The 12,558-nt window shown below is 28.7% G+C and overlaps 1 protein-coding gene across 19 annotated transcripts in view; it reads left to right on the top strand.

Moving 5' to 3' along the window:
* LOC111674587 (protein lap4) overlaps positions 1 to 8,478 on the top strand; it is a 241,099-nt gene extending 232,621 nt beyond the window's left edge. For 16 of the 19 annotated variants that reach the window (XM_046949898.1, XM_046949900.1, XM_046949897.1 and 13 more), the window contains one exon: positions 1,133 to 5,449. In XM_046949898.1, coding sequence (XP_046805854.1) covers positions 1,133 to 3,376 — 2,244 coding nt within the window. In that variant the 3' untranslated portion in view covers positions 3,377 to 5,449. Of the gene's footprint in view, positions 1 to 1,132; positions 5,450 to 7,066; positions 7,811 to 8,299 lie in introns of those variants that run through there. The other 3 variants (XM_046949910.1, XM_046949911.1, XM_046949912.1) reach the window with 3 other exon arrangements.
* The last annotated feature ends 4,080 nt before the right edge of the window (positions 8,479 to 12,558 follow it).

The raw sequence follows: 12,558 nt of genomic DNA, 5'->3' as shown, positions 1-12,558 counted from the left end.
TTTTTCTTGTCTCTTGAATAGTTTCTTCACTAAATATTTACCAAGTCTAATAATTATATACTGAATTATGCCGATATCTAAAATCGTTAAATTTTGCTTCAGCAACGCTTTCTACGAATTAATCAAAAGTTAAAAACTAAAATAGTTGGAGGATTTTTTTCGTTAAATATATTTTTAGCATGTATGTATGTTAATGTTTCTACAAATTTTAATGAAAAACTTATTAGCGTTGTTTAAATTTTTATTGTTTTTAACTACACTGGATTATTTTTCTGTATAAATACCAAATAACTTTTATACTTTTCCAGCTAAAAAAAAAACTCATATGCCGAAAGCCAAAGTGTATTTTTTTTAAGTCTTTATTTTGAGTATTTATATTTTGTAGAATTGCATGAAATATGTACTAAAATATTTAAGACTGTATTAAGGTTGTGGTGTAATAGTATTTCTTAGAATTTTATCATATAATTTATGTAAATACTTTTCATTAGCATGACTAATGAGATAAAATATGTATTATATTTGTATATCAGTTAAATATCATTTAAATTTTTAGCCTTTAGTTTATATATGGTTTATAGTGTTCATGGGCGCAGTATGAAAAATATACATTGATACACTAGGATAATTCAAAAAAATGTTATTGCATAAATATGAATGGACCAAACTGATATGTTTTAATCAATATAACATGAAGCATGAAATTTGTTAGCAAAATTAACGTAATCGCATATACTCAGCTTTCTTAACAATAGAATTGTATGTATTGCCTAATATATACACTGTATACATAAACATGAACTGGGCTGCAGCTTACACGACGAAACACTCGTTCAAATATTTTAGCTTTTTTCGTTTTCTTTAACTAAAATATTTTCTTTCATTTTGTACATTATCTTTGTATTATTTTGAGAAAAGTTCTAAAAGGAATTTAAATATTTTTTTAAACAAATTCACTCACAAGAAAGCAAATTTGAAAAAATTAAATAGTAAAACTACACCTTTGCAATTACTACAATTACATTTAAAATTTTTGTACATTCCATTTTACTTCCCTTCTTATTATTTTCACACAAAAAAACAATACGTGTATGCAACAAAAAAATTTACATCTACTTACAACTTCATTCAGGTGGAAACTAGTCGAGAGAAGATAATCTCATTAGAGTTGCAGGACCCAGAAAAGAGCGATACACCAAACGCATCAATAGACTTCATAACACAGCATGAGGACGTTAAAAGAAAAATGGAAGATGAGGAAGAGGGTAAGGGACGGCAAGTAGCTGCAGTAAATGAACAACATAATCAAGAGCAGATGATGCCACAACAACATGTACCACAGTATATGCAGACGCAGGTGTCAGAAGATGACAAGCACGAGAAAAGTAAAGAAAACCTACAATTGCCTGGAGTAACGGGTAGAACATTAGTGGAAACAGTAGAAAAGTTACACATTACCCAGAAATTTGAAAACACTAACGACAGTAATAACAAAGAAATGGAAAAAGAACACCAGGAATACTTGGCAAATCTTAATGATGATGAAGCAGAAGAAAGTGAAGATGTTTATGATGATGAGGAAGAGGAAGAAACAGATTCTGCTTCTATTGTAACAGTGCAACAAAATACAGAAAAACTATTTTTGCGTAACGATGATGACGATTTTCCTTCAATTGAATTGGACAGTTTAAGTAGTGGTGGTATTTTTGGACCTTCTTCCTTGGACAGTACAGGCTCGTCTACAAAAGTGAGTATTAAACCCTCGACCATAACAATGCATCAAACTCTGGCAAAAGAAGTTGTTTTACCGGCAACTACAAAGATTACCACTACCATGAAGACCACTCATTCAAAAGCATATCAAGAAATGGACGACAAGGACTACGATGATGATGACTATGACAGTGAATACAATGTAGCCTATACAACGTCATCAACACCAACCTCAACAACCACAACAAGAACTCAAAGCATAGTTGAAGTTGTAAATCCTTTAATCACGGGTGAGGGTCAGGTTCAACGCATCGCTTTCAGTCGGTCGCATCAGAGTGAATATCCATCATTTGATAACGATGATGATGAGGAAGATTTTGAAAAGTTGCCTGCTTCGCTACAAGTTTTGCGCAGTGAAACTTTCGTTTTGCCACCTTCCAAAGGTCGTGAAGAACTTTCTTTGAATGCCAAAATGAAAAATGTTTTAGAAGAGTTGTTGGAAAATGAACGTGTGAAATACAATTTGCAAAAAAGCCTTGAAGAACAAGCAAATAATGAAAGAACTACTAAGCCAGCTTATGGGGATTCTGATGATGATGACGATGATGAACTAACAAAAGATGAAGTTGACTTTACCGTCAAAGAAATTTCAAGGGATAATAATGGAAATCGTCATGTTTTAAATGCTTTAATTAGAGACAGTAATAAAAACACTTTGCAAAAACTACAAAGTCAATTGCAAAGCAAAGCTAATGAAGAGGACGATGGTGATGACGAAGAAGACGATGAGGACGAGGACGAAGGAGATGAATACGAAGTGGCCGAAGAAGAAGATGATTCGGATGAATCTGAAGAAAGTGAAAGTAGTGATAGTGATGATGATGAAGACGATGATGATGATGAAACCATACATATAACTTTTGTAGATGGTGCCAAAGTTATTGAAAATTTCAATACAAATACTCCAATGAAATTGCAAAAATCTCAAACCTACAATACAATGAAAGAGGCAGCTGAGGCAATGACTAAAGAGCCTGCAGAAAATCAAACATCTGTACAAAAAACCCCAACAGAATCTCATGAAACCTTAGAAGAAGATACTCATATAACTTTAGAAAAAATATTGGCAGAGCAACAAAAATATGCCGAAATTTCAAAACAATTACGAAAATCTGTAGAAAATTTATTAATAGACGATAATGACGAGCATGAACCAGAGGCCACTACCACCACCTCTACCTTAACAACAACCACAGAAACCATAGAGAGTGGAAACCCCCAACAGAAACCGAAAACGAAAAGAGTAATGATAACAAAAAAATCATCTAAATCCAAACCCGTGAAGCAACACATCGATAACACTGAAACGGGAGAAGAAATTTTTAATCGTTTATTACAAGCTGGTGGTTCACGCAAACAAATGTTCGACCAAGAAACCGATGAAACTTTAACGAGCTCCACAACAACCTGTACCGAAAACAACGGTACAATCATAACGACCACCACAACAACCATATCAAATGTTGCAACTAGTGGCATACCGCGCACAACGAAACACGTCGAAAAGGTAGTTAAAACTCAAGCAAATAAAAAGAATAATAGCAATAAAGACGATGACGACGAAGACGACCATAGAGATAGAGATAATGATGGAGAGGCATAAATAATTTTATATATTACGGTTTATGGTTGTGCCTTCCTTTTTATCTGTAGTGTGCCCAGCCCATTCCAGCAACACTCATGACACGCACTACAAATTACCCTCAACCCCTAGTGGAAACAAGATGATGGTGATGATGGTGCGGGATTTCAGTATTAGGGATTTTACTTTCTTCTTTTTTTAGTTCCTGGTGTGTGTTTAAATGTGTTTTTGTTTTAATTTTGGGTTTTCCATTAAAAGCATTTACTGTGTTTTTCATAAGTTGTATGTTCGAATAAATATATTAAATTTTTTAGTTTTACGATTTTTATAATAAGTGAAATTAAAATATTTGTTTGCGTATGTATGTCATAAATATAAATATGTCAATATTTTATATACATATGTAAACAGTTTGTTTAAAGGAATATTAATCTAAAAATAATGTGATTAAGAAATCATCCTAAAATAGGAGTATAATATTTTAAAGATATAAATATTTGAAATTAAATTAATGCTAATAAATCATTAGTTATTCATTCATCTATTTGCAAATATACCAGAATATATGTTTATAATATTTGTAATTTTTCGCAAATTAATAAAATTTGGTTTGAATTACCTATAATCAACCAGTCAGTGTGAATTCAAAATCCATGCTCGTTTTTTTAGAAATACCTTCACTTGTATACAAAGATTTTCTTCCTGAATGTGTGTTTAAAATGTATTAAGTCCTAATGGGTTTTAAGACGTAAAACTATATTTATTGTTGGCATGATATTTATAACACCGTTTTAGGTGACTAAATAAATCAAAGGGAGAATACAACCGTATGTTTTTTACCCTTTTGACCGCACTAGCCTTGCGAAATCCTTGTTGGTTTAAGGAACAATTTTTGTATAAACCTAAAATAGGTATTATTTTCTCAAAATACCCTTTTGACGTACTAGCATTGCGAAATCCTTGTTGGTTTAAGAAACAATTTTTGTATAAACCTATAATATGTATTATTTTCTCAAAAATATTCTTGATTTTTAAATTGATAAAATCCACTAATTTGTTCATTAAAAAAATGTTTCTGAAAACCATTTAAATTATTGCCCATATATGTAGATTCATATTGAGAGATAGCGGTTTGTTGTCAACTTAAATTTAATTATATCAATAAATTCTGACAAATGAATAATGTTTTTTCGTCAAACAAAAATATTGATATTTTTTAATTCTTAAAAAAATAATCGTTTATTAAACAAACAGTTCAATTAAAGTTTCTACTTAATGAACAATTAACGGAAATTAATGCATGTATGCGTTTTAATTTTTCAATTTTGATCTTTGGAAAAAACAAATATACATATGTATGTATGTTTAATGATAGTTATGAGTTAAAAATTAGCACACTTTACTTATAGTATGTAAAGTAAATAAATGTAGGTTCAGATTTTTTTTTAGCGTAGTCGGACAGAATTAAAATATTTTAAGAATGAGTATATTTATTTTAAACGACAATTGCCAGTTTTACGTAGTCTTTAATATATCGGCGAAAGCAAAAAAAGTGTATATACCTTACCTTAAGTAAATGCGATTTTTTCATTAAACGATATTTTCAAAACTAATCTCCGCCTGTAAACTTTTGAATCACACAGGCTAACAACTTGTAAACCAAGTATAAACTTCTTAAGGTCTTAGAAATGGCTTGATGGTTACATAAAAGAATTGAGCGGTAAGCAATTTCAAATATACACATTGGAAAAAGACCGGCAGAAAAGTGCCGAAATTAATACTATTCGTTGTCAAAAGTGAGCTTACCGCGTTTTTTAACATTTAAACAACAAATTTGTATACAATTTAAGCATCGTGTGTCATTATTGTTTTCGATTACACCTTATGTCATTTTGGCAATACATCGTTGTAAATTCGACAACGAATCGTTGACATTTCGCTAACGCAAACTACTTGTTGACAACTTAGTGTTATTTTTTTTTTATTTGATAACGTCGTGTAGAGTGTGATAAAATGCAATACATCTTAAAATAAGCGTTGCACATATTTAGAATAATAGACGCTGTAAACAAATCGGATCTCTATTACAAGGTCCAACAAAAAGAAAACACAATGGACAAAAACTGCGTTTTCAGTTTTAAAGAGATACATTTTTGAAAAAAAAAATATTTTAAACTACTTCTATTGATAAACCAATGCTAAATTTGATGTCAGAAAAACAAGAAGAGTTAGGAATTATAATGTATTATTTTTATTTTATACTGTAAGGATTAAAAGTTGTAAAATTGTCATATTAATAGTGTGTCATAGACACATACCGAAATTCTGGCCTTCTAAAAATTATTTTTTATATTTTCTTGGACATGTGAAACCAAATTTTACATAGTAAGGTAAGCAGAAGTATTTTAAAATATTTTTAATGTGCTCCTTTGAAATTTTGAAGTCCCTGTACAAGGAAACAGGATCACGAAATAAAAAACTGTAAACGCAGTTTAGCTTCATTTTATCTCTAGATTCTGATTTATATCATGTGGATCGTGTCTAATTTTGATTGCTGGATGCAGTAATATTTGTTATTTTTATATGAGTAGTAATGAAAATATTAAATAGATTCTTAATCACAGTAAAATTTCGATATATTCTAAAAAAACCAAATTTTACATAGTAAGGTAAGCAGAAGTATTTTAAAATATTTTTAATGTGCTCCTTTGAAATTTTGAAGTCCCTGTACAAGGAAACAGGATCACGAAATAAAAAACTGTAAACGCAGTTTAGCTTCATTTTATCTCTAGATTCTGATTTATATCATGTGGATCGTGTCTAATTTTGATTGCTGGATGCAGTAATATTTGTTATTTTTATATGAGTAGTAATGAAAATATTAAATATCGCCTGTAAACAACTTAAATTTTTTGTTTAAATGTTTAGAATTAAATCTTTTTGTGGAAATGTAGTTAAAACCGCAAATTAATATGCGTTGATAGAAAACCAGTTGTTATGTAAATGATTCTTAATCACAGTAAAATTTCGATATATTCTAAAAAAAGATATTTTATAGAAAATGTTATGCTAGTATTACGATTACTATTGTATCCTATTTTTTTACCCATTATTTACGAGAATTTAACGATAAAAACAAATATTTAAAATATTTATTTAAAAATTATAAAAAACACCATAATTAAATGACTTTATTTATTAATAAAACAATTAATAACAAATATTTAAAAATACAAATAAATTAAACATATATTTAATTAAAATCATGTGCATTTATACCCCTTATTTAGTTTAAATTTCAACGTATTTTTATGTTTTTTTGTCTTTATTAAATCATTTTATAATCGTACATTTATTGCATTTGTAACTAATAATACATTTTTTAATATAAATTAATTGTTTGTTTATTTATTATTTAATATCATACATATTTATAGAAACCATAAAAGATTTTAATTTAAAACCCATTTAAGTATTTACTGCATCATTTGAAAAAAAATTTAAGCAAAAACTAGTAAAAAAAGAAAATTGTTTGAATGTAAAACCGGAAGAAAATCCCTAAATGCATCATTGAACTTATATGTGGCAAAACAAAATTTCATTTATTTGTTTAAATAAAATATTTGTTTGGCTTAAATTTATAAATATTTATTTATAATTATTTTTTTGCAAAATTATTTCTTTATTTTTTCTGATTTTAATTTTTTGTAGAAAAATCAATAAAAAAATCGAAATCCCCATCATCATCATCTGAAAGCTGGTCTCTTCTTAAAATGTTTTTATTTAACATAAAAACAGGTAACCTTAAGAACAATAATATTTGAATTATTTTTAAACTTTTATTTAACAAATAAAGTAATAACTCGTTAATTACACAATGCGAATAAATATATGTTATAACTATTCATATTTTTTTTTATAATTGGCTTAATTTTATAAAAAAGTATATATATTTAAATAATAACAAAAAATACACAGTATAGTTTTGTTTTAATCATTCCGTTTAATTAAATGTATTTCTATCCGTTTCAAGATCCTTTCCTTTATGTGTTTATTGTCTTATACTCTCCAAAATGTCCTTAATTAAGGTAGTTTCTTTTTTTATCAATTTTAGTGTTTAGTACAATAATTATTGAAAAAAGAATAATAAAAAAACCTCTATATAAATATATGTATTTAAAAATATATTAAATTGTATTCTGTGCACAATTGTTGTAATATGTAAGGCTAACAATTTTTAAAAAAATACATACATAAAATATACCTACATCTAAAAATAAAAATAAATTTAACACAAGTTTATGAATAAAATTAAAATGTTAAATTTTTTGTAACGAAATTTGAATTTTATAAAATTATCGTAAACATTTTCTAAATTTATTTTATATTAATTTCTTTTTTATAAATGTAGTAATACAATAAAACGATAAAAAATAAGCTAATCTCGAAAATATTATTTAAATAAAATCTATAGTTTTATGCATTTTATTAAAAATTTCTTAATTGTTTCAATATCCAATTTCGATATCATTCTAATAAGATTTTTACAAACAAGTAAGTATAATAAAGCTCATGTTATCAAAAATAATATAACGCTATATAAATCCTATTATAGCCACAAATTTAAGACTGATTAGTATTAATCCTTGAGTTTTGAATAAACTATAAATTACCAAAATTTGTCAGTCTTAACAATTTTTTTATAATTCATAATACATTTATTAATTATATCCAGATAGTTTCAATCACAGTATAAACAGTATAAATTTTTTTAGCTATTCCTTTAATAAAGTTAAAATTTTTTCATTGTTAAACCTATTTACTACGTAAATATGTATTTGTCTAGTCAATTTTCTCCCTTGATATGGTTACCATCGTTACGTTTAAATATTTATGAGAAAATATTAATGTTATTTTACATTTTCATTTTTTATTGTATTTTAGCAACATAAAAATGATGCATCACAAATATGTCACTTTATAATAAATGAATTCCTTAAGGATGGGCTGGATACAAAATGTCAACCGTTTTATAATTCCAAGTGATATTTTAATCGCACGTGTTAATTTTTTTTTTTTTTGGAAAAAATTTGTTAACATAAAAAGAAAAGAATTATGTATAGGAGAATACAAATAAATTTATAGAGAAAAGTTATAACAAATAAATGTTGTTTTTAATATGAAGAACATTTAGTATCTATGGTGACCATTCGTGTAAAGTAATTCGGGTTTCTTGAACTGAAGGCTAGAATGTGTCATACCTAAGTTTTTAGATAATTTTTGCTAGAACCAGAAGGTAACTATGCCGAATATTAAATATCCACCATCAAACGGTATTCAGTAAATTTAATGATCTCTTATAAACATTATGTTATTATGAAATTTTGGCTTGTAGGAAACTTACTGATGTGCATTGAATTTCATAGCTATACTCGGTAATGTGCGTTAAAGTCAATTTCTGAAGGGGACCGATTCTCATACTTGTGACGAATTTGAGTTCTACACTCATACTTTGAAGCCAGCAGTGAGCGTTAAAGTCATTATCTGAGGGGGACCTTATGTTTGGGGTACGGTTAATAATGTACTGATCCTAATAAAATTCGGTATATAGTTGTTTGCTCATAAGAAACTTACTTATATCGAATTTAGGCTCTTAACACCTCAATGGGCGTTACATTCATTTTTGGTGGTTACCATGTATAAGGGGTAGGGTGAATTATGGACCGCTCCATATAATTTGGTGAAGAGAATTTGGTTCATATAAGACTTATTTATGTAGAATTTCATAACTTTACTCGTATTTTTAAAACAATTATGGCTTATAAAGCCGTTTTTTGGGGGCTCACTTGTATGGCGACTATACGAAAGCAAGGTCAGATATTGACCATTTTCAATACCAAACAAACCCTACTTATAGGGAATATTTGTATAAAAATTCATTTCAGCTCAACAGACTCTAGCTTTCAACAGACAGACGGACAGACATGTCCTGATCGTCTTAGAATCAGGACATGTCTGTCCTGAATCAGGACATGTTTGTCTATTAAAAATATTTCGATGTTTTACAAACAGAATGAAAAAAACAATATACCCCCATCTTTTTGATGGCAAAGACAAGAAATTAGAAAAAGTAGTAGTGTAAATAGCATTAAATAGTAAAATAGTATAAAATAGTATGAAAAAAGTTTTACAGGCCTGAATTATTACACCACATCTCTGTAATCCAATGTATGTTATTAGGTAAGTAATTACAATTTAAAGTCATTAGCTAGTTTTTGCTTGGTAATTATAGTAAACTATTGCAACTATGCACAAAAATGTGAAAAATATTCATTAAAAATATTTCCTTAAACGAAACTGGAAAGTATAGTGGGGTACAGGTGGCCATATGATACCCTATACCAATATATTTAATTTAAATATTAGCGCATTCATGTAGAATTTTGCTTCATTCCCGTTATATTTAACACCTTCAGGCACAAAACTAAACCACTTTACTTTTCATGGATTTGACTTCACCACACACTTTATTTCGATGTGTATCGATCATTATTGATGAAAAATGGAAGAAGTGTTCTCGAAGGATATCGCAGGATATTATTCTTATTGACATGTAGTGACATCAAATTCCAAATAACGTATTTTTCTTTGGAAATACCCATTCATTTACTGTAGCTTAAAACTCAAAATAACGCTTCAAATAGAGAAAAATGTAAAAAAATCTCGGGGCACCGATGTCCCGTATTCGTGAAAGAGTTAAATCGTTTTTTGATTATCTGAAAATGGATTTATATTTGGCTATATGTATTTCGAATTTCATCGTGTTGTAAAGTTTTTAAAAATATTATGGACGTTAAAGTCATTTCTGAAAATTATTTTTGCATTGGGCTAGGATGAGAGATGTGTTTGCAAAAATTTCGTCAAGTTATATGTTTATATGGACACACAGGTGGACAGTCTAAGAAAGTGATTCATCGCCTATGGTTCAAGGAGATATAGGCAATTTAAAGTTAAATATTAAATTAATGCATTTATAACAAAATGTACAAAAAAAAAATGCAACAACATATCAATGCGGTTACGTTCCAAATTTATTGATCCGAAAAGAAAAATAGTTCAACGTTATTTTGAGTTGCTGACTATAAACATGTATTTGCTTAGAAATCCTTTCCCTGGTTATAAGTATCCACATTAAATTTCACTGGAACGATTGTTTTTCGAAATCCATCCACATAGATAAAGTTTTATTACGTTCATCCTAATAGTGTAAAAACAATATTCGAAATATTATTTACAAAGAAAAAATGACAGAAATACAGTGTATGTTGTCAGTTGCACTGTGGTCAAAATATATGTAGATGGATAATATTAAATATTCTCAATTTTATGAATTTGGACAATTAAAGTTTTATGGATAGCTAATAAAGCGCTTTCCTCCAATAAAAATGGGGGACATTTCGTTTCAATTCAGGATTGGAGAGTTTCGGACGAGCACTCCTTTTCAGACTTTCAATATATTAAGGGCACCAAAGAAAGCCAATATAGTTTCGAAATACGTTGACCTATGAGGTCCAAGTTCAGAATTTAAATTTTGCAACTTCTCTCTCCACATGTAAATTTTCATTCAAATCGTACTAACCGTTTAGAAGTTATCTAACTTTACTAAAGAAACGTTTAGGTCAGAACTCTTTTAAATGTCGAAATATAGACGATATATACGAAAAAAATAAATGTTCACTGATGTCTGATTAAAACATTCGAGGACAGCTGCACTCTGCAAGAACGGAATTCTGCCCAGGAGAAGCCTTGGGGATCGTTCGAAAACCCAAGCAAGACTCCTGGAAACAGGTAGATATCGTATAGAATATTTAAAACAAATCCTATCCGAAACTCACATCCAACCGAAATCTATGATCGATGACACGAACAGGAGGCTGGAGGATATGGAGAAGGCTATAAAACTAAACATTAACTCTAAAATAGCATGCTTGAAATTGCCTGCTTCCTGGGCAAGAAGATACCGGTAATAGACAAAGTTAAGTACTTAAGTGTAATCCTTGACTGAAAATGGAAATAGAGGATAGGATCAACAAGGTACATCGGTAATGGGCGATATGTAGGTCAACAATAAACATGACATGGGAACTTAGTCCTACTATGACACATTGGCTTCAGAGAGCTACAGAGAGATCAGAGTTATGCCACGTGTACTATTCAACCAAGGATCTGAAAACGTTGGTCTGGATATTCCACCCATTGAAATGAATTTAGGCGAACTGACCAATAGCAGTCAATGTATAATGGACATATTAGGATGTTATATACAATAATCAGAAGTGTTTAGTACCACAAATATCCTATGGTATGACTAGATAACAATCTCCTCAAAATAAGCAAGTCTGAAGTTAGTATGATGGTACGTATTCTGAGTCGATACACAGGATTACGGAATAACATCTTGGCAGTGATGTTATTCTGGAAATAACATTCCTCACTAACTCTGATTGGGAAATAATTAATTCTATTCTCAATTAAATATATATCAATTATTTTAACACATAGAAATATATTCTTCAATACTTATGGAAATAAGCTTTTATTTGATGTACATCTTATATCCATTGGACTCACCTTTGTTCTGTTTTAGTCCTTTAAACTTGGGTCTTAAGTATATAAAAAGCTATTTTCGACCCACCCTAATATACAAGTAAGTAATTTTATAACTTTGAATTTTTATCAAACATTTGCGAACAGATCGAACAGTAGTTAAAATGATGATGTGGTTTATTTAATACTTTTTATATTTAAGTTAGCAAAAACAAAGAATTCAAGATAACATTATAAAAAAACAAAGACACTACACAATTTCCTGTTGATATATGATGAACAAGAATTCCTTCACATTTCGAAACTGAAAAGGATGTTTGACATAAAGAAAAACTACAAGGAAAAACATTTACAGTATAAGAAATAAAGTTAACGTATGGATATTTGCATATATAGTGATGAGAAAAAGTGCAACATAAGGCAACATTATTAGCAGTTAAGCTTAATATGTACAATTTTATTTTATATATATTTAATTTTATATTTAATACAGGAAAATTCATAAATTAATTTTACATTGTATTTTATCCTTAAAATATTGCATAATTTTATTAAGGCCTTTTTAGGAAAATATTAACGAAAAATTCGTAGTTGGG

The sequence above is a fragment of the Lucilia cuprina genome, chromosome 4 (assembly GCF_022045245.1).
Source record: "Lucilia cuprina isolate Lc7/37 chromosome 4, ASM2204524v1, whole genome shotgun sequence".
Classification (NCBI taxonomy): Eukaryota; Metazoa; Arthropoda; class Insecta; order Diptera; family Calliphoridae; genus Lucilia; species Lucilia cuprina.
The sequence above is the reverse complement of the archived record's forward strand: the minus strand, read 5'-3'. Positions and strand labels throughout refer to the sequence as shown.